The 24,414-nt window shown below is 39.2% G+C and overlaps 1 protein-coding gene across 1 annotated transcript in view; it reads right to left on the bottom strand.

Moving 5' to 3' along the window:
* Window positions 1–24,414, bottom strand: part of LOC142465907 (vomeronasal type-2 receptor 26-like) — a 59,043-nt gene that overhangs the window by 21,258 nt on the left and 13,371 nt on the right. Inside the window, exon 3 of the mRNA XM_075570386.1 lies at window positions 13,341–14,174. Coding sequence (XP_075426501.1) covers window positions 13,341–14,174 — 834 coding nt within the window. The remainder of the gene's footprint in view (window positions 1–13,340; window positions 14,175–24,414) is intronic.

Genomic DNA, 24,414 nt, shown 5'->3' with positions numbered 1-24,414 from the left:
TGTATGTCCTTTCTCTAGCAGAAATGGCTTCATTATTATTGACGGCAAAAAACAGGAGATGACGATGAACCTGGGAATAGAAGCTTATAGGTATTTACAGATTTCTTGAAGTGCTTTAAATGTGCTAATTGAACATTTTTTTGCGTTGCCAAAGTCCATTAGTCTCATGTGTCCATGCTCTTTGGGGAGAGGGGGAGGAGAGGGACTTAAACTTAAACGACTCTGTGTAGAATTGTTATGGAACATATTTGTTGACGCGTATGCATGATAAGATTTTACATTAAACCCCAGCACATGCACGAATAGAACACTCTGAACGCACATGCACTACATCACACAGCACCAATTTTTAACACCATCACTTGCCTGGCACAATATGTTGAATGTTTGCCTGTATTTTGATATGCTTCTTAGTAACGCAGTTTACATGTATACATGTTGACATTAATTATTGTCACGGGAGACCAAGACTTATGCACACATTAATACCGGGATTCTGGACTGAGTACACAAGATGAGTAAAATAAATTGTAATTTATTTATTTTCAGACAAACATACAGAATCTTCACAATATACACTTAATAAAACACTGGGATGGGGGAACAAAAACTTATGTCCTTGGAACGAAACAAAGTCGCTGGACACCCCTGCACGCATGCAAGTGGATGCGCAAAAGGATCCGTGTAGCAATTCCTGGCTAGGGGCACAAGTTGCCAGCCCTCTCTCTCAGCCAAATGGACAAAGTTCATTCAGTCCTTACAGGGTTTGTTCGTGAACCCTTAGCTCTAACGAATTCCCGAAGAGGGCATCAATCTTCGTTGCAATGTAGTTTAACCCGTCACACTCTGGAACCGCTGATGCTAACCTTGGATTTTTCTTCATAGTGGAATCAGGTGAATCTCCTAAGGAGAAGCAGGCATTTTTGTGGGGTTCAGGGTCCCATACCTAAGATGCATAACCAATACGCCCGTGGGAACATTTCTCCCACCTATTCCCGACATGCCAGAACTTTGCATAAAGGGCAGAAGTTGCATCCTGAATCGCACGGAGCAGGCGCTAACCTCAAACCTGGGCTCCTTAGCATACCGCGGAGATTTTAAACTAGGATGGAGGGGGGAGGGGAATGAAACAGATAATGAACTAAATGGAATAGATGAGGATACAATGTGGTATGGAGGTAGAATGGGGGCAAGTGCAAGTTTGACAAGCAGTGAGACACCCATAGTAATTACAGATAATACTAGAAAACTTCTAAAGATTAAACCAAGTGGGAGCAGAAAGAAAGGAGCAGATAATAGTACAGGCTGAAAAAAACATAAATGCATGCTTGCTAATGCATGAAGCCTGACAGATAAAATGGGAGAGCTTGAATTAATAGCTGCAAGGGAGCAGTATGATATCATAGACATTACTGAAACATGGTGGGATGAAACTCATGACTGGACTGTTAATTTAGAGGGTTATTCTCTTTTTCGGAAGGATCGAACAAATAGAAGGGGAGGTGGAGTATGTTTATATGTTAAACCGGATCTAAAACCTATTATAAGGGATGATGTTTATGAAGGGAATGATGAAAATGTAGAGACTTTGTGGATAGAAATTAGCAGTGGAGATAAATGTATAAAGAAAATGTTTGTGGGAATATGCTATAAACCACCAAAAATCTGTGAGATTGAGGAAGCTAAAATACTTTTGCAAATGGAGAAGGCATCAAAACTGGGTCATGTTTGCATAATGGGGGATTTTAATTATCCAGACAAAGCCTGGGGCAATAAGATTAGCGTTACAACAAAAGGAAACAGGTTTTTGGGGGTGCTTAAAGACAATTATATGACCCAAATTATTGAGGAACCAACCAGGAGAGGGGCAGTTCTGGATTTGGTCATATCAAACAATGTAGAAGTAATAACAAATATTCAAGTCCTGGAACATTTGGGTAACAGTGATCATAACATGGTCTCATTTGAAATAAATGATCAAAAAACAGATTACTTGGGTTCAACAAAGACCTTAAACTTTAGAAAGGCAGATTTTAATAAACTGAGGTCTAATCTAGTAGTAATACAATGGGATGATGTTTTTGCAGGGAAAAATGTAGAAGATAAATGGGCAGTCTTTAAAACATTTTTAGAAAAGCACACTTATCAGTGTATACCCTTGGGTAATAAGTATAAAAGAAATAACTCAAAACCAATGTGGCTAAATAAACAAGTAGAGGAGGAAAGGGACAAGAAGAGGAAGGCGTTTAGATTCTTTAAGTCAGAAGGGACAGAGACATCGTATCAGAATTATAAGGAATGTTACAAAAATTGCAAAAGGGCAATAAAATTAGCAAAAATGGATAATAAAAAAAGGATTGCAATAGAAAGTAAGGTCAACCCTAAAAAGTTCTTTAAGTACCTTAATAACAAAAAAATGAGAAAAGAAAATATAGAACCCTTTCCGTGTGAGATGGGTAGGCAGATTATTGGAGATAAGGAAAAAGCTGAGGTATTAAATAAATTCTTTGCCTCTGTGTTTACCAGGGAAGAATCAAGTTCAATACTAGTGCCGCAGGAAGAAGCCACAACCTCCATATTAATGAACAATTGGTTAACTGAGGAAGAAGTTCATAAGCGACTTGAAAAAATTAAAGTTAATAAGGCACCTGGCCCCGATGGCATACATCCAAGAGTTCTCAAGGAGTTAAGCTCAGTAATAGCAAAACCATTATATTTAATATTCAAGGACTCCATTTCCACAGGCTCAGTACCACAAGATTGGCGTAAAGCAGATGTGGTGCCTATATTTAAAAAGGGAGCTAGATCACAACCGGGAAATTACAGACCTGTAAGCCTGACTTCAATAGTAGGGAAACTACTTGAAGGTTTAATACGGGATAATATTCAGGAATACCTAATGGAAAAAAAAATTATTAGTAATAGTCAGCATGGATTTATGAAGGATAGATCTTGCCAAATTAAACTTATTTGTTTCTTTGAGGAGGTAAGTAGGAATTTAGACCAGGGTAATGCAGTTGATGTGGTCTACTTAGATTTTGCAAAGGCTTTTGATATGGTTTTACACAAGAGGTTGGTGTACAAAATAAAGAAAATTGGACTCAGTAATAATATATGCACCTGGATTGAAAACTGGTTAAAGGACAGACAACAGAGGGTTGTCATAAATGGAACTTTTTCAGGTTGGGCTAAAGTTGTCAGTGGAGTACCTCAGGGATCGGTACTGGGACCCCTGCTTTTTAACTTGTTTATTAATGACCTTGAGGTTGGGATCGAGAGCAAAGTCTCCATCTTTGCTGATGATACTAAATTGTGTAAGGTACTGTAATAGAATCAGAGCAGGATGTAATTTCTCTTCAGAAGGACTTGGAGAGACTGGAAACGTGGGCAGGTAAATTGCAGATGAGGTTTAATACAGATAAATGTAATGTTATGCATTTGGGATGCAAGAATAAAAAGGCGACTTACAAATGAAATGGAGATATATTGGGGGAATCCTTGATTAGAAAATGCAGCTACTGCATGACATTGGGCACTATTGCTAAGCCTGCTGTCTACAAGCACTCCTAAATCCTTCTTCATCCATAACGACTTTGTTCTTTTGTTGTTAAGATTTGTACTCACCAAAAATGTATTTTTATTTGATAAGAAAATCTATCATCAGATCCAGGGCACGGCCATATGCACCACATGCGCTCCCACCTTCGCCAATCTATATCTGGGCTGGTGGGAGGAGGCTGTGGTGTTCGTGGAGGCCAACGCTAAGTATACAGATCATATTGATCTCAGGATCAGATTCATTGATGACGTGCTGATGCTCTGGTCAGGCACTGAGGAACTATTGAGAAGTTTTATTGACATACTTAACAACAACCCCTTTAACCTTAGACTCACGTTTGAGGTCCATTGGTCCAAAATCAATTTCCTTGACATCACGGTCCATAGGAAGGCTGATGGTAAACTACTGCACCGACACACTTTATTCGAGCAAATACCCAGTATGTACCTGGCAGATACCTGGAATGCGCCGCTCCTCACCTCTGACAAGCCCCGTTGCGTTTGCCTTCCCAGCCTGGGTTCATGCCTGGCTGACGGGCGGCTGATCTGTTAAATGATAATGATTAGGATTTAATAGGCTGCAATGCTTCGCGTGTCTACCAGATGGCATAAATTCATGAATTGTAATGCAGTATATATATATATACTGTGCAGTATTGCAGCCAGCGGGAATAAAATGCTTCAATCCCTGCCTGGAAAATACCTCAATGCACTCGGGCAGAAAACAGTCACAAACCTCAATACACCCGGGTATACCCGAATTCGTGGGACTAGCCGAGCTCGAATAAAGTGTGTCGCCAGTGTAACTACCACGATTTATCGCAAATCAACATCCACCAATAGCCTGGTCATGGCAGATAGTCACCATCCATCCTACATGATTAACAGCATTGCCCTGGGGCAGTTTTTGCATCTCAGACGTAATTGCTCAGAGATCAGTGAGTTTAGGATACAGGCCAAGGACATGATGAGTTGATTTGTCGAAAGGGGGTATAGGAAGAAAATCATCAAGCAAGCCTTCCATCGAGCCCTACATACCCCAAGACCATCACTCCTCACTGATCATGCTAAAACGAATGAAACTGACTAAGGTGTGATACGCTTCATAGGCACTTACAGCAATCAGTGGTCTACACTACACCACATCCTCAGTAAACATTGGCATCTATTGGTGGAGGATCATGATTTTTCGCATGTTTTAAATTCTACACCCACGGTGGTATGCCGCCGTGCAAAAGCCTGAAGGACAGACTGTTCCACAGCCATTACCAGACTCAACCAGCTAGGACATAGCTGGGACCAAAACCCCGTGGCACTTATACGTGTGGCCGCTGTAAGGCATGCCCATTTATTAGGCTTGGCAAGGAGTTTATGGACTCGGAGTCTAAGATCACTTACCAGGTCAATTCCTTCATCAACTGCCTCACCACTGGGGTAGTGTACTTGATTACTTGCAAGTGCGGTATGCAATATGAAGGTGAGACTCATAGGGCCTTCAAAGTGCATTTACTTGAGCATTTGTGCTCAATCTATAACCTACAAGATACACCTGTCGCGAGACATGTCAACGGTACACACAAAGGAGATGCAACTACCCTATGTTTTATGGGTATTGCACATGTCCCTTGGGGCCCACGCAAGAGCAAATAGGACTGTAAATTGCTGAAATGCGAATGCAAATGGATTCACACATTGAACACTTTATCTCCTCATGGTCTTAATGAGGGTTTTCTTTTTTCATCATTTCTTTAAGTCCACATTTTTTTCATGGTATAACATTAATTTGGTTTATTGTACTCAATAAGGTTCTGTGTATCAATATGAGCTTAGTGGGATCCAGGTATACAGTATTGTGAAGATTGAGATAATGTGTGTGGCTATCATCACCTCCATTTTGGCCTAACCGCCATTTTGAGTGTTTGCTTGTATGTAAGCTTATTTGTTCCTGTGAATCTTTGATTCTGCAGAGTATCGGTCCTGGATGTAACTCACCCTTGTGTAATTCCTACAAGGCATGCACAAATTGAAATAGCATTCGTAAGAGGTTTTTCCTGCCTTAGATAATTCTGCTGACCTTGGGTTCTGTTATCTGACAGCTACAGTACACACACAGGGCTGGACACAGTAACTCCCTTATGTCACAAGGTTAAGGGCGGCCCATATTATGGTGATAAGAGGATAATAATATAGCAATGTAAAGCATACACAGGCGGCACACTTTATTCGACTGCGGCTCATTCCGCAAGTCGGGATATGTCCCGGCTTGCGAGCCGCAGCCCCTCGGCGTGCCGCGCATCACCGATGCGCAGTCACGCGTCATCGGGTGCCTGTGCCGCCTGTACGCGTGCCCAGGGCTCCCCGAGGGAGCCCTGGTGTCCGCGGATGTGGGGGACGGCGGTGGGACGTTCCGGGGGACCCGGCAGACCCAGAGAGGAGAGGGGGAAGCCCCGATTGGCGGGCCTCTCCTCCGAGGCTTCGGCGCTCGCCCGAGACATCCCGGCGCGCGCCAGGTTACTGTCGCGGCTGAGACCGGGCAAATGCTCGAATAAACTCGGCCGCGACAGTATTTATATATCAATATGTATTTTTGTATAAGTCATCATATATTATTTATCTCTAAGCCAGCACCCTTAAGGGGCGTATTACTAATTTTTAAATGTATAAAAATGTGATATCAAGCAATATGTTGGCAGAGGCCTGAGTTCCTTGTTGGAATTCTTTTCTCTCAATTGTGCCTTGGTACAGATAAACTCATGTTGTTACTTTTTGAACCCTTGACACATTGATTTTATTTCTACGCTTTGACAGTATGCTATTAACTATTAGAAGGATCCGTTTTGACTTTAATTAGGCGGTTCCGACAGTGTAGCACATTTCTACATCATTATACCTGTTACCCACTGGCCTATCCCATTACGTATTCATGGTGAATAAATAATATATTTTTACAGTATCATCTATATTGACATTTGTGTTCCTCGCAGCCTACTATAATATTACATCATATTATCTCCTTGTACTTGTTGACATGACTCTGACTTTTGCTAGCTCCTCCTACCCCTATGTGTAATTTTGCAGTGCTGGTACTGTTTCTTTCTTTTGTGCTACATGGTAGCCTACAGCTGTTCAGCTATCATTACTTTGTGAGTTGGGAAGCATACCCCTCCCCTCCACACACACCCATGCAACTATTGGTTGCTGACACCCCAGTTAAACTTGCCCTCCGGGCATTTAAACTCCCACATACCATCTGTACATGAATCCTCCTCCCCCTGTGAAGAAGCATGGGAGACGCGCAAAACGGTTGTTGGGGCATAGTGATGTCATCACACTGACGGTCACGGCGGCCGAAACGGAGCGTACACATACAGCTATTCCTTCTAACTGGTGTTTTTGGTATCAGGCTATTGGAACATTGCTCCCATCCACTCGGCGGTCAGGTTGCATACTTCCTGCTCACCATAGTCCATGGGATGTGGCAAATTGCAGCCCTTATAACATACTGTGTACACTATATTTACACCAATGTCTGGTTTACACTATATGTGGTTATGTACTTTACCATTCTTTGCCTGATCACTGGGATATTGAATAGCATCTAGTTGTGACATACTATCACTCAGTCACCATTGCTATCCCCTACTCTTAGCAGGATGAGATCATTTGTTATCTAGCTGTTGCTCTATTGCATGATATTGTAGTGAGGTTATAACCAAGTTATTATATTCTGGTTTCTACATTACTGCAACTCCTGTGTAGTACATTTCTAGTAATATACCAGTACTTATTTCCACTATATCTCCGTTTCGCCCCTAAGGGGACCTTTTTAAATTTAAATTGATATTATAGTTGTCATTTTACATTTTTCATCTGGTTTTATTTTGTATTAAAGGTTACATAATTTTTGTCGTGTTATATTTGGGGTTGTGGGACCTTACAATTGGTCTGTTTCTACTTTGGAATTTGTGGTATCAGTTATTTAACTGTTACTTTATGTACAATATACTATACTATACCTAGAGTGCAACATTAAGGGAGTTTTAGTGACCCCTTGTGCACCAGTTATTGTTTTTCTCTTATGTCTGGTGAGCAAGGTGCTTTTGTGTGATCTTTATCCCTACTTTAGCACAGCTGGCTCAATTAGTGGCTCAGTATGACTGACTCACTAATTGAGCCAGCTGTGCTCAAGTAGGGAAATCCTGAAAATCTGGCCTGTTTGCGGCCCTTGAGGCACTGCTGGTGAATTTAGAGAAGGGAACATCAATTTGAATTTGCTTACAGGAAACCTTTCTAAACTTTTAAACCGAATGCCATTAGTAAATGAGTTTCCAGTAGGTGGATTTTACATAAATTACACTGGGAACAACAATAAATTTATGGGTCATGTGCCTCCACCAACTAATGAAATATGTATAAAAATGTATTTACAGCCCGGAGCAAAAAATTTACAGGGAGGATGTAGCCTTAATTTTACAGTTTTAATTAGTATATTAAAAAATGCTTGCAAAGATTCTTCTTTACCCTGCGGACTCTATTGGCTCTGTGGTAGCAAGGTCCCCTTATTTCACTTCACTTACATGTGAGTATCTGTACTGGTATATACCAGTTTTTAATTGCACTATGTTATATAAGCATATGCTTTGATATTTTAACCCCTTCTGGGCTTATTTCACATAACACTAGTATGCATTTTGCGTAGGGACCTGCTAATGAGATTTACCTTGACGTGTTTAGCAGGCTTGGCATTATTTGATCAAAGGATGTATACCAAAAGTCTCCTTTTTTCTTATAGGTATTTACACCATACATATATTTATATTAACCATTGATTGCTATCCCAAAGGGAGAAGCGCAGGGATTCACTTTCTGTTTTGCACATTTGTATGGCCATTTCCTTCACTAGCTGCATGCTCTTTACATGGAGAAGCGCAGTGATTATATATTTGTCCTCCACCAACTAATGAAATCTGTGTAAAAATGTATTTACAGCCCAGAGCAAAAAATTTACAGGGAGGATGTAGCCTTAATTTTACAGTTTTAATTAGTATATTAAAAAATGCTTGCAAAGATTTTTCTTTACCCTGCGGACTCTATTGGCTCTGTGGTAGGTGGGCCTATAGAGTCTTGCAAAGCGGATGGACAGGCTCTTGTTACTTAGGAAAAGTGGTCCCTGCTTTCACAATCACCAAATAATTATCTACAGGCCATTTCAGAAACAAGAGAGAAACACCCAATACTTCAGGGCTGAAAAGTAGTTGATGGAAAGAAGAGTTTTGTGCTAGTTTATTTTCAGATGTAGGGTTTGGGTTACTATATGACAGGCTCAATGCATCAGCAGATGTATTAGATGATGTTCTCAATCACACAACTACAGCCATTGCATCATTAAACCAAGAACAGGGTCTGATTAGGCATATGGTCTTACAAAACAGAATGGCTTTAGACTATGTTTCAGCTTCAAGAGGAGGTGTATGTGCCCTAATTAAAGAACAATGCTGTGTTTTCATCCAAGATCAGAGTGGCAATTTACAGCATGAACTAGATGAAATAGAAGAGATTCAAGAAAGACTTAGAAAGGGAAGTGATAGAATGGGATCATTTGGGACTAGGCGGATGGCTTGGATCACTGGGAGCGAAACTGATGAATGCTTTGTAGTGTATGTTAATGGTACTTGTTATCATATATGTGTGTGTCACATGTTGCAAAGATATGATCCACAAAGGTGCTACCCCCTCTTCCAATCTTATGCTACTCTTTGCAGATACTAGAAACAGCAGTCCCCTGAAGAAAGAAGATGCCAATCACAATGATCTAAATGGCTTGTGCGTCATTACATATGCGTATAAGATAAACAAAATATGAATATGAGAACATTAGTTTAATAACAGAAATTTGCAAAAATTAATTGAGTCCGCTAAAAAATAATTATGCAAGCTCGCAACCTTTATTATATATACGCAACTTTTCAGTGTCTCCTGTGTTTATGGATTTCTTACAGGGGTACATTTGACCGTGAGACCCTCCCTCTGTATTTCTACCACTTTAAATGTGAGAAATGACTGTTATCTTTATTTCAGTTTCACAACGGCTTATCTCCGTCTCAAGGTTTGCAGCTAGCTAGATGGCTTAATATAAACAAAATGTTCTGAGAGCGAGAGGAAGAAAACATCTTTCTTTCAAACTCAAACTTCCATGCAGACAAACATTAAGTTGGATGACACACAGAAATGAGAATACAGACAGGGACAAAATGCCTGCCAAGATCAGGCAACCAAGATGGATGCTGAGCAAAATGGCTGCTTAGTGCTTTTTACGTCAGACCCCCCTCCTTATATCACATTCTCAACTTTCTCTGTATCCATCTTTCCTGATGACACTAAATTGTGTAAGGTACTGTAGTAGAATCAAAACAGGATGTAATTTCTCTCTACAAAGACTTGGATAGACTGTTAACTTGGGCAGGTAAATGGCAGATACGTTTTAATACAGATAAATGTAAGGTTCTAATAAACACTCAACTTACAATTTAAATGGGGATACATTAGGAGAGTCCTTGATGGTGAAGGATTTAGGAATGTTTGTAGACAGCAGACTTAGCAATAGTGCCCAAAGTTATGCAGTAGCTGCAAAGGCAAACAAGATAGGTTGCAATGGATGGAAGGGAAGTAAACATAATTATGCACCTTTATAAAGCATTAGTAAGGCCACACCTTGAATAGGGAGTACAATTTTGGGCACCACTCCTTAGAAGAGACATTATGGAACTAAAGAAAGTGCAAAGAAGTGCCACCAAATGAATAAAGGGGATGGATAATCTGATTTATGCTATGAAGACAGGCTAGCGAATTTAGATTTGTTTACATTAGGAAAGAGCAGTGTAAGAGGGCATATGATAACTATATATAAATATAATTGGGGACAATAGAAGAGCTTTCAAAATAACTATTTATCCCAAAGACAGTACAAAGGACTCGGAGGCATCCCTTTAGTTTGGAGAAAGGAGATTTCACCAGCAACAAAGGAAAGGGTTCTTTACAGTAAGGGCAATGACAGTGTGGAATTCATTACCCATGGAGACTGTGATGGCAGATACAATAGATTTGTTCAAAAAAAGTTTGGACATCTTATTAGAAAGGAAAGGTATACAGGGATATAACATGGGAAATATGCTGATCCTGGGAGTAATCTGATTGCCAATATTTGGAGTCAGGAAGGAATTTATTTTTCACCTTATGAGATATCATTAGATGATATGTCCCTGGTTTTTTATTTGCCTTCTTCTGGATCAATATACTGTAAGTACGGATATAGGATAATGTATCTGTCATCTAAATGTAGCATCTAAAAGACGTATGTCTTTTTTCAACCTCTTCTACTATGTAACTATGTATTACAAATGGGGTGTGCGGAATATTCCTTCCTATTATTTAATGTGTAATGATAGGCAGTACAAATGGTTATACATTCAAAGGGCCTCATGCAGTAAGCATTCATAAGCCACTTATTGACCACTTATCAGCCAAAATGCCTACTCTGATTCAGTAAACGTCGATAAGTGGGCGATAAATGCCTGATTTGCCAAAAAAACTTTGAACAAAACCAAATCGCCGACTGAGCGGTGATAAGCCACTTATTGACGCTTTTCGGAATGTTCATCAACTCGTGCAATTCTAGTAGTAACGAGTAGGTTATCGACGCCTAGCGCCGCTCTAGAATGGCGATTTTCTCCCCAAATCCAAACGCCAGGAAAAGTTGGCAAGTTGGTGGGGAGAAGCTGGCGATAAGCAGAGAGACAGGACTTAGAAAAAATCAGGCCTTTTTCCTGCATGGATGCTGTTTCATGCCTTCCTGGTGCGTGAGCTTCCTGTTTCCCCGGGAGTCGGAGGGCCAGCGCTTCTAATGGTAAGTAAAATATTGCATGTTTGTAAATGTATTTTTTTTACAGGTTTTACATTTTTTTTTTTTTTGACATTGACTGATAATGTATTAATCTGTACCACTTTAGGGTACAAATCAATACACTAATTATGATTTTTTTTGGCATTTCTCACTTTGTATTGATGGTGATTTTTGCTATGTCAGTTTATTATGTGGATGTAATTGTTTGGTATTTTGATGCTTTATTTAAATTAATTGTTGGCGATTGATTTTCGCTTTTAATTAATGATGTGTTGGCTAATGCTTTTAGATATTTTTTAATAATTAATTTCTTTGTAGATTAATGTTTCAATTAATTAATTGCTATTGTATTAATTAATTGTTATGATTGGTTTCTGGTACAATTAATTTATTGTTGTTTTATTAATTAATTGGTTTGATTGGTTACTGGTTTAATTAATTCATTGTTGATCTGGTTACTGCTTGTATTAATTGCATTAGCTGGCTAGTGTTTCTATTTAGTGATTTTTTGTTGTTGGAGTTTTGTAATGTTTTATTATTGAGTGCTGTAGAGGCTTATCATGCCCATATTATTATATGGATATGATGTACCACTATACTACTCACTGGGTACAGTGTGGGTGATTAGGCCTCCCCGGTGGGTAGTAGGCAGGGTGGGTTAACCCCTTAATTACTATAGCGGTTATTAACCGCTAAGGTGATTAAGGGGTTAGGGGCCATTAGAATATACATATTATGTATGTATGCGTTCTGGCGACGTAGGACAGGGACCTTTAGTATCCTGATGAGGATGCCCTTCATATTACTGTGGTAAGTAGAACTGTATTTTATTTAGTGTATTTATGCTGGTTAATGTTGTGTTTAATAATGGGCAAATAATCTATTATCCATATCTGGATAATAGTTATTTTCCCCATTACTGTACTGTATGTATGTGGTGGTGGTTGAGGTGGTGGTGGTGGTGGGGGGGGGGGGCGTGGGGGGTATTGATTTATTTAATGTAGGCCCATGTTTTATTTGTTGACATATAGGGTTGGTACCTTTGGTCTGCGGGGACCTATGGAGACCACCAGAGGACCCCCGGACACCCCCAGAGACTAATGGCCCATCGTATTAACAGAGCAGGGGTCCCAGGGACTGCCAGGGACCCCCACAGAAAATCCAATGGGCCATTAGTCTGTCTGCAGCATGATCCTAGCATGTACCTGGGTCTTGTTGGTGATTGCCCCAGATTTGTTTTAGAATAATCGTTTGCACTACAGTAGATGTGCAGGGGGTTTCCGGAGTAGAACCACGGACCCCCTGCTTCCCGAGATACTGGCCACGTTATGGGGTGCCGGTATCTCCTATGCATTGGATTCCCACGTCACGTCACCGGGACATTTAAATGCATAGGAGATACCAGCACTCCCTAACAGGGTCTGTATCTCGGGAAGCAGGGGGTCCCCAGACCTCCAACCAACGTGGTTCTGCTCCAGAGAACCCCAGCTCATCTACACTTGGAAGAAAATGTATACTAAAAATCATAAATTTCGGTTGAGATTTTCTCACGGAGAGGCGATCCTATCGCCGGCGGCAACTCGCCGGTTTTGGAAATTTTCCTGTGAGAGGTAATGAAGCTTTTCGGAATACTGTGATACCAACGCTCCAAAAAACGGCGATATAAATGGCCGGGCGATATTTATTTTTAACCTTTACGGCATAGGCCCCTGAGACTTAAAGCTACATACTTGATACTTTCATATAAAACAGACATTAAAGGAAGTTCAGCTCTTAGCTACTTGTTATGTTTAATAATGTTAATATTTTGAGTAAAGCAGAATGTGTTACAGGAGCGCAACCAAAGGGTTTGCTGGGAAGTGTCTGCAATTTGTATATTTACCTGCTGTTTGTATTCATAGTTTTGTTGATGCTTTTTAGCAGGATTCCTAGAGATGGATAAGTGCATTTTGTGCAGAGCATGAGCCATGGCATACACTGCCACGTACACATGGTAAGTGGTTCCAAATCTATGAGTATTGTACACATGATTGCCAGTATCAGTAAGACGTTCCTTCCCGGTGCAGTTGTAGAGATGGACATTGTAAACACTTTCAATGAGCCTGTTCCTATCTTGATTTGATGATAAACATTTCAAATACATTGTCCACATATGTTCAAGTAACTGGTCATGTGGGCGACTTACAGGGTTAACGTTCTCTAAGAAGTTCTTCATGCCTGGGATAATTTTCCTGGGATGTGTAAATGACAGACTGCCATTAAATGGTGTTATGGAGATATTGTTATTATCTCTGTGAAACGTCCAAGTAGCAGGAACAATAAGAGTCTTTTCGGTAATGGCGGCACACTCTTTTCCTACGGAATAAATACAGGACAAGGAAACTGCGCCACAAAGTACAACAACCTGCGAGGTTGAGGTTTGGAGAATTGCAGTGTTTCTAGCATTAAGCTCTCTTCTATTTGTGCTTTGGAGACGAGCTATCTTCAGGATGAACTCAATGCAGATGCCATGATTGGTGGCCTCTTTTTCCAGCTCCTGACTCTGTGTTTCTCCATCCTCATCATCCGATGCAATAATTCCAACCCAGGTCCAGCCAAAATGTCTCAGTAACTTGGAAATTGCTTTGTATTGGATCTGGTCATTTTGATGGGTTTGGAAAAAGGATGGGTAGAAAAGTTTGTTGCCTAGAAGATGGTCTGTTGCACCATAGCTGATCTAAAAAAAATGAAAATGCATCAGTAATCAGAGATGCTAATAACCATCTCAGCTAGTTTGCAGTCACAGTCTATACAGCTGCATGTGCTTAATTTTAACAGTAAAGTAACTCTGAACTAAGAATTTTCTAAACTGGCATCAAGGCCAAAGACAAAGGTCTGGAGGAGGGGTGACCAACTCCAGTCCTTAAGGCAGGTCAGGTTACTCAGTTACTGCATTGACTGAATGGGGACAGTTGCTTGGTGGAAATGCATCCTCTCCCTTCTATCCATCACAGTCATTGCCTGGGCCACTGATTGAGCTACCTGTGCTAAAGCCGGAATATCCTTTAAACCTGACCTGGCTGGTGGCCCTTGAGGATGGAAGTCGGCCACCCCTGGTCTAGATACTGTAAAAGATACTACGCTCTAGCACACCTCATTCATTCATTCATTCATTCATTCATATACATAGGAGTAAAATGTAGCACCCATTGTAAATCTGGGCCAAATACTGTATTCCTGGCACAAGAACTGGTTTTATAACAATAAGAAGAAAAAGGAATGGAAACATGACAACAGTAACACATATTTAATAACAGTTTGTAGGACTTAGTGTGACGTGAGGGGGTAACCAGGCTCTTAATAAAGGTTAAGCCAATTTTTGGATGCCCCTGATCCAAAATTAGGGTTCAAGAAGAGTCAGCTATTGAGCCCATTAGCGTTATATGCATAACCTGTAATTTGCGGTAATAAATAATTGTTATCTTTTTGCCTTTTCAGGGATGCCAGCGAGCGGGTATTGCTAGGGCATGAGTTTCAAGGGGGGTTTTGAGGAGAAATTGTTGTCAGAATGTGCCTAGGTAGTTGGGGTCCAGAGTTGTCGCTTCCCCTAAAAATGTATCCAGGAATCATGCCTGATTCTCGTATATATGTAGGCACATTGTCCTGGCAATATCTCCCCTTGAAAAGGTAACCGAGACTCACCACTAGGGTTCCTTTCTTCAGAACAGCTGTGACGGTGAGGGGGTAACCAGGCTCACTAATAAAGGTCAAGTCCACTTTGTTGCCCCTGATCCATGTTTTGGGGTCCAAGAGTGTTAGCTCTTGGCCTAACTGTTGTATATGTTCTGCCATGCATTGTATGTAAGATATGCGACAAGTTAATAGAAGGTTGAGGAGCGCTCAATGCCAGGTAGAATGTTAAATAACACCAAACCACCATCCAAGGAAAATGATGTCAGAATTAATAAGACGTGTAAGTAATATAGCCAGCAATTGTGGGTAAACACCCCCTGAAGAAGGGTGGTGGGAAGCAAGAAAAAGCCCCCACCATCAATCTCATTGGGGGGTATCCCTGTAGAAAAAATAAAATAATTACTCACAATTCCTGGTGTGGCTGGATGGATATGCTGCTTCCAAATGAAGTCCTTAGACTGCTTCTGACGTCTTGCTTGCTCGCACTTGCGCGGTTGCACATGCCCGGACGTCATGACATCATGACGCATGTTCTTTCGGCGTGAACGGGTAACAGGTAAGAAGGGTATTTATAAGGACTGGTTTTCATTGTATGCTTATCCTTGATAAAGAACGCTAACACGTTCGAAACGTGTTGGATTTTAATGTCTTGATGACTCAATAAATGTATACTTTTGTTACCTGGATCCTCTCTTTGCTCCTACCGGATTGTGCGCTCCTTATATCATCTGCATACCATATACTTCATTTGGAAGCAGTTAGAAAACAGAGATTAGGTAGCGCTAACTAGAAAGATAAAACAATTAATATTGTGCAACCTTAAATGGGGATAATAGTCCACATATAAGGGGCTGCCTGAAATACAATTTCTGACCCCCTTGTCAGGATGATAGCATAGAAAAAAGGATATGTATAACAAGGCGCCTGTAGTTAAAAGGATATATATCCAACCAGTAGGATAGCCAGGGATAGGCTCCAGACGTAGTGATGTGCTTAAAATAAGAGAAAAACACAATACATAGCGTGATACTGTTTGACAAAAAAGGGGGGGGACTACATGCAAACACACAGATATATAACTAATAAGTATCAGCTGAGATACCAGGTGATTGTAAATTTAAAACATTTAATATACATATAATGATATACAGGACATATAGAAAATAAAAAACTGGGTAAAAGGACAATGAAATGCCGATTGGACACATTGCTGCAATGGGTGAACTGCCCACTCACTGGACGGCAGATGTAAACAGGCGGTGGATAAATCTGAGAGTATCCCCTCTCTGCTGCTCAGACAGCTGCTGCAACCGATCCGGTCTGTAGATAGAGCGTAGCACACGCCCGCCGGCGTGTGTGAGTGGAACTTCTCTCAGCTGGCGGTGCAGGACGTGCAAATAGCTTCAGAACGGCTACAGCAGATTCGCCTGGTGTATGAGAATAAACGTCTGCCTGAAACAGCTGATTCATCACCGGATCCGTTCGGGAAGAGGGAAAGCACCCCAGTGCGACAGTGGGAGTCCAAAAATGCCACCCTACACGTTTCGAAAGCGTGCTGCTTTCTTCCTCAGGGGTTCTGTCATTGTGTCCATAATTGTCCGTTATATACGAGTCCATAATTAATCCTAATTCACCTGGCAAGTGTTGCACATGCGCAATGGGCTCTCAGTATAGTTAGTGTTTGTGCTCTGATTAGAGGCACATGCGCATGTGCAATTGGATATTCAAATGGTATGTTACTACATAGTAACTCTCAGCTGAAACAAATAAACACTCTACAACATACTCACATAAAAACAAACAAAAAACAAAAAAAACAAATTGAAAATAAAAGTGATATTTATATCACAATATGGGCCATATGAGGATAAGCCTATAAAAATATGTGTTACATAAACGTATTAAATTATTATATATTATTAATGTGTAAAAAAACTATATGTGTGCAATATAAATATACGCTAAGAAGGTGAGAATATATGTGTTAAATGTACCACGTCTTTATAATGGTGCTCATCCATAGAACTTATACCCCTATACAACAATGTGTAAACAAATGTAAAATATATAGAAAACACCTACAGTGAATATTTAAACTTATTAGTGGTTATACCATACCTCAAAACTTGTGTGTAAATAAGACATACATGACATAATAAACTCAATAAACATTTACATAATATAACGAAATATGCATATTTAAAAAGCAGATAATATCTATCTTTGCACAGAGAACCAGATAACAGTTAATACCTTTATTTATGCACCTAACTTCGATGCAATTTTTGCATGATAGGCCCTATGAGTCATATATATTGGTTATTACAAACCTGGTCATGCAAGAATTTTAAGAGCAAAATGGATACAGTACATCAAATATTAGTTTACCAGAAAAGCTTTTAAATCGAAGTCAACGTTCAGGCCCAGTGGGGATAGAGTGAGAAGTTCATAGATCCAAAAGGATTCTCTCCTCCCCAGTAGGCTCACAACGTTTCCTCCTCTCCAGTTAGGTGTAACATTTTCTATCGCCAAACACTTTAGTCCTGTTGGATTTTGACCATGCACTTGAAGAAAATGATTTGATACGTTATGCGTACAGTAGTTAGCCCTCTTTTTATGTTGTACACATGTTCATATAAGCGTCGCTTGACCGATCTAGTGGTCATGCCCACATACTGCAGACCGCAGGGACATTCAAGTAGATAAATTACGTATGTGCTTTTACATGTGATATGATTTTTAATATTATAATTTTTTGAGGTGTTGTTTGATGTGAAATTGTTTTTTTTTACACTATATTTGCACGCAGTACACCTATTACATGGAAAATATCCTTTATGTGTGATGGTATTGCTTGGAATACTTTGCAATGGGGGACAGCTCAGAGCCAGCTTCTGTCCTATATTTGGTGCTCCAGTAAATACAATCTGGGGATGTTCTGGCAATATACCCTCAAGTTCTTTATCTTTTTTAAGAATAGGCCAATATTTCCTAAAAATTCTTCGTATATTGTGTGCCATTTGGTTGTATTGCGTTACAAAAGCTAAATTTACAGGTTTTGTAGTGTTCTTATTCTTATATTTCAGGAGACTTGACCTCTCCATTGCTGCAACCTCACTTATTATATTATCCAAATTTGAAGAAGAATATTTTCTTTCTATAAATTTTTGTTTTAAATCTTCAGCTTGTGTATGGAACATTTCAACACTTGAACAATTGCGTTTTAATCGAATGAATTGGCCTTTGGGTATATTTTTAACCCATGTAGGGTTATGGTGACTGTGTGCATGTAAGTAATTATTAGCTTGTACTGGTTTAAAGTATGTGCTGGTTTCTATACAGTTATTTTTAGCCGAAATTATAAGATCCAAATACTCTATTGATATAGCACTTGAATTAAATGTGAATGACAGGTTAAGAGTGTTATTATTCATATATTTTTTGAAATCTTCTAGTTGTGACAAAGTGCCCGACCAAATAAAAATAATATCATCGATGTAGCGCCGCCATAGGACCAAACTTGCTCCATAGGGACAGCTGGACCAAATATGATGTTCCTCCCAGCTGCCCATAAATAAATTAGCATAGCTAGGAGCAAATTTGGTACCCATGGCGGTGCCACATACCTGTAGATAATACGTGTTATTGAAATTAAAAAAATTGGGAGATAAAATAAATTTAATACCTGAAATTAAAAATGACTTAAATTCTGTGGAAATAGATTGATCTTTATTTAATGTTTCCAAGATGGCTATGCACCCTTTTTCGTGGTTTATAACTGTGTATAGTGAATTAACATCTGCAGTGACAAAATAATAATGTGATTGCCACTGAATGTCCTTAAGGGTCTGCAGTATGTGGGTTGTGTCCCTTACATAGGAGGGCAACTGCATAACGTATGGTTGTAGTTTACTGTCAATATACTGGGATAAATGGGAGGTAAGGGACTGAATTCCTGATATTATAGGACGGCCGGGGGGAAATTCTAAATTTTTGTGGATTTTGGGTATTATGTAAAATAATGGTATACGTGGATATAAATTATAAAGAAAATCAAACTCTTGTTTGGTGATAATTTGCTTGTCTAGTCCTATAGTGAGAAAATTAAAAGTAATTTTTGATATTGGATAGTTGGCTCAGAGGGGAGGAGTTGGTAAGTGGATTTATCTCCCAAGATTCGTAATGATTCCTTGATATAATAGGATTTATCCATAATTACCAACCCTCCCCCCTTGTCAGCAGGTTTTATAATAATTTGGTCATTTTCTTCAAGTGCACGTCGTGTGTTTTTCTCATCAATACTAAGGTTATCATTTTTAATTTTAAATGTACGACTTTGAGTTTCAATGTCGTCAGTCACCATTTTGGCAAAAGTGTCCACAAATGGACCATTGACAAACTTCGGGGAAAAAGTGGATGGATTCCTGAATGTTACACTAGTTTGGGGTGTGGGCGATATTGGCGAATTGCTATTCATATCTACTTTTGACAAAGCATCCCTGAGATAGTACTTCTTTAAACACAATTTTCGCACATATCTTTGCACGTCTATGTATAGTTTAAAGCTGTCGGGGCCTGTAACTGGAGCGAAGGATAGGCCTTTGGATAGTAATTTACCTTCTTTGGAAGAAATGGGGTATTTACTGATATTGAAAATATTTTTATATGCAGACATTGATTTTACTGTTTTAATACCTTTTCCATTCTTTCGCCCTCCTCTCTTTCCTCTAATGTGTTTTGTCGTTTTTTGTTGTGTAGGTCCCTTGTAGGGCCATCTTTCCCCAGTAGATCCCTTATTGCTTCCTTCACATGTATTGGGTCCCTGGATTGTCTCCAATCTAAAAAAGAGAACGTAGTTTTCTCTTCTTCTCGACTGGAGCGGGAGTGGTTGCGTTCCTTATCTAAATCAATTTAGTTCCTCAAACATCAAGACCCAATACTTTAGTTCCGCCACCATTATCACTAAATAAATTGGAAAGAGATATGGACAATATTTTTGAACAATATTACCATCAGAACAAGTATCAACCTCTAATTGATTTAGATAAGGAACGCCACCACTCCCGCTCCAGTCGAGAAGAAGAGAAAACTACGTTCTCTTTTTTAGATTGGAGACAATCCAGGGACCCAATACATGCGAAGGAAGCAATAAGTGATCTACTGGGGAAAGATAGCCCTACAAGAGACCTACACAACAAAAAACGACAAAACACATTAGAGGAAAGAGAGGAGGGCGAAAGAATGGAAAAGGTATTAAAACAGTAAAATCAATGTCTGCATATAAAAATATTTTCAATACCAGTAAATACCCCATTTCTTCCAAAGAAGGTAAATTGCTATCCAAAGGCCTATCCTTCGCTCCAGTTACAGGCCCCGACAGCTTTAAACTACAGTATACATAGACGTGCAAAGATATGTGCGAAAATTGTGTTTAAAGAAGTACTATCTCAGGGATGCTTTGTCAAAAGTAGATATGAATAGCAATTTGCCAATATCGACCACACCCCAAACTAGTGTAACATTCAGGAATCCATCCACTTTTTTCCCGAAGTTTGTCAGTGGTCCATTTGTGGACACTTTTGCCAAAATGGTGACTGACGACATTGAAACTCAAAGTCGTACATTTAAAATTAAAAATGATAACCTTAGTATTGATGAGAAAAACACACTACATGCACTTGAAGAAAATGACCAAATTATTATAAAACCTGCTGACAAGGGGGGAGGGTTGGTAATTATGGATAAATCCTATTATATCAAGGAATCATTACGAATCTTGGGAGATAAATCCACTTACCAACTCCTCCCCTCTGACCCAACTATCCAATATCAAAAATTACTTTTAATTTTCTCACTATAGGACTAGACAAGCAAATTATCACCAAACAAGAGTTTGATTTTCTTTATAATTTATATCCACGTATACCATTATTTTACATAATACCCAAAATCCACAAAAATTTAGAATTTCCCCCCGGCCGTCCTATAATATCAGGAATTCAGTCCCTTACCTCCCATTTATCCCAGTATATTGACAGTAAACTACAACCATACGTTATGCAGTTGCCCTCCTATGAAAGGGACACAACCCACATACTGCAGACCCTTAAGGACATTCAGTGGCAATCACATTATTATTTTGTCACTGCAGACGTTAATTCACTATACACAGTTATAAACCACGAAAAAGGGTGTATAGCCATCTTGGAAACATTAAATAAAGATCAATCTATTTCCACAGAGTTTAAGTCATTTTTAATTTCAGGTATTAAATTTATTTTATCTCACAATTTTTTTAATTTCAATAACACGTATTATCTACATGTATGTGGCACCGCCATGGGTACCAAATTTGCTCCTAGCTATGCTAATTTATTTATGGGCAGCTGGGAGGAACATCATATTTGGTCCAGCTGTCCCTATGGAGCAAGTTTGGTCCTATGGCGGCGCTACATCGATGATATTATTTTTATTTGGTCGGGCACTTTGTCACAACTAGAAGATTTCAAAAAATATATGAATAATAACACTCTTAACCTGTCATTCACATTTAATTCAAGTGCTATATCAATAGAGTATTTGGATCTTATAATTTCGGCTAAAAATAACTGTATAGAAACCAGCACATACTTTAAACCAGTACAAGCTAATAATTACTTACATGCACACAGTCACCATAACCCTACATGGGTTAAAAATATACCCAAAGGCCAATTAATTCGATTAAAACGCAATTGTTCAAGTGTTGAAATGTTCCATACACAAGCTGAAGATTTAAAACAAAAATTTATAGAAAGAAAATATTCTTCTTCAAATTTGGATAATATAATAAGTGAGGTTGCAGCAATGGAGAGGTCAAGTCTCCTGAAATATAAGAATAAGAACACTACAAAACCTGTAAATTTAGCTTTTGTAACGCAATACAACCAAATGGCACCCAATATACGAAGAATTTTTAGGAAATATTGGCCTATTCTTAAAAAAGATAAAGAACTTGAGGGTATATTGCCAGAACATCCCCAGATTGTATTTACTGGAGCACCAAATATAGGACAGAAGCTGGCTCTGAGCTGTCCCCCATTGCAAAGTATTCCAAGCAATACCATCACACATAAAGGATATTTTCCATGTAATAGGTGTACTGCGTGCAAATATAGTGTAAAAAAAAACAATTTCACATCAAACAACACCTCAAAAAATTATAATATTAAAAATCATATCACATGTAAAAGCACATACGTAATTTATCTACTTGAATGTCCCTGCGGTCTGCAGTATGTGGGCATGACCACTAGATCGGTCAAGCGACGCTTATATGAACATGTGTACAACATAAAAAGAGGGCTAACTACTGTACGCATAACGTATCAAATCATTTTCTTCAAGTGCATGGTCAAAATCCAACAGGACTAAAGTGTTTGGCGATAGAAAATGTTACACCTAACTGGAGAGGAGGAAACGTTGTGAGCCTACTGGGGAGGAGAGAATCCTTTTGGATCTATGAACTTCGCACTCTATCCCCACTGGGCCTGAACGTTGACTTCGATTTAAAAGCTTTTCTGGTAAACTAATATTTGATGTACTGTATCCATTTTGCTCTTAAAATTCTTGCATGACCAGGTTTGTAATAACCAATATATATGACTCATAGGGCCTATCATGCAAAAATTGCATCGAAGTTAGGTGCATAAATAAAGGTATTAACTGTTATCTGGTTCTCTGTGCAAAGATAGATATTATCTGCTTTTTAAATATGCATATTTCGTTATATTATGTAAATGTTTATTGAGTTTATTATGTCATGTATGTCTTATTTACACACAAGTTTTGAGGTATGGTATAACCACTAATAAGTTTAAATATTCACTGTAGGTGTTTTCTATATATTTTACATTTGTTTACACATTGTTGTATAGGGGTATAAGTTCTATGGATGAGCACCATTATAAAGACTTGGTACATTTAACACATATATTCTCACCTTCTTAGCGTATATTTATATTGCACACATATAGTTTTTTTTACACATTAATAATATATAATAATTTAATACGTTTATGTAACACATATTTTTATAGGCTTATCCTCATATGGCCCATATTGTGATATAAATATCACTTTTATTTTCAATTTGTTTTTTTTTTGTTTTGTTTTTTGTTTGTTTTTATGTGAGTATGTTGTAGAGTGTTTATTTGTTTCAGCTGAGAGTTACTATGTAGTAACATACCATTTGAATATCCAATTGCACACAGCGCATGTGCCTCTAATCAGAGCACAAACACTAACTATACTGAGAGCCCATTGCGCATGTGCAACACTTGCCAGGTGAATTAGGATTAATTATGGACTCGTATATAACGGACAATTATGGACACAATGACTGAACCCCTGAGGAAGAAAGCAGCACGCTTTCGAAACGCGTAGGGTGGCATTTTTGGACTCCCACTGTCGCACTGGGGTGCTTTCCCTCTTCCCGAACGGATCCGGTGACGAATCAGCTGTTTCAGGCAGACGTTTATTCTCATACACCAGGCGAATCTGCTGTGGCCGTTCTGAATCTATTTGCACGTCCTGCACCGCCAGCTGAGAGAAGCTCCAGTCACACACGCCGGCGGGCGTGTGCTACGCTCTATCTACAGACCGGATCGGTTGCAGTAGCTGTCTGAGCAGCAGAGAGGGGATACTCTCAGATTTATCCACCGCCTGTTTACATCTGCCGTCCGGTGAGTGGGCAGTTCACCCATTGCGGCAGTGTGTCCAATCGGCATTTCATTGTCCTTTTACCCAGTTTTTTATTTTCTATACAGTATGTCCTTTATATCATTATATGTATATTAAGAGTTTTAAATTTACAATCACCTGGTATCTCAGCTGATACTTATTAGTTATATATCTGTGTGTTTGCATGTAGTCCCCCCCCCCTTTTTGTCAAACAGTATCACGCTATGTATTGTGTTTTTGTCTTATTTTAAGCACATCACTACGTCTGGAGCCTATCCCTGGCTATCCTACTGGTTGGATATATATCCTTTTAACTACAGGCGCCTTGTTATACATATCCTTTTTTCTATGCTATCATCCTGACCAGGGGGTCAGAAATTGTATTTCAGGCAGCCCCTTATATGTGGACTATTATCCCCATTTAAGGTTGCACAATATTAATTGTTTTATCTTTCTAGTTAGCGCTACCTAATCTCTGTTTTTTAACTGCTTCCAAATGAAGTATATGGTATGCAGATGATATAAGGAGCGCACAATCCGGTAGGAGCAAAGAGAGGATCCAG

Source organism: Ascaphus truei, chromosome 1 (genome assembly GCF_040206685.1).
Source record: "Ascaphus truei isolate aAscTru1 chromosome 1, aAscTru1.hap1, whole genome shotgun sequence".
NCBI classification, from domain to species: Eukaryota; Metazoa; Chordata; class Amphibia; order Anura; family Ascaphidae; genus Ascaphus; species Ascaphus truei.
The sequence above is the reverse complement of the archived record's forward strand: the minus strand, read 5'-3'. Positions and strand labels throughout refer to the sequence as shown.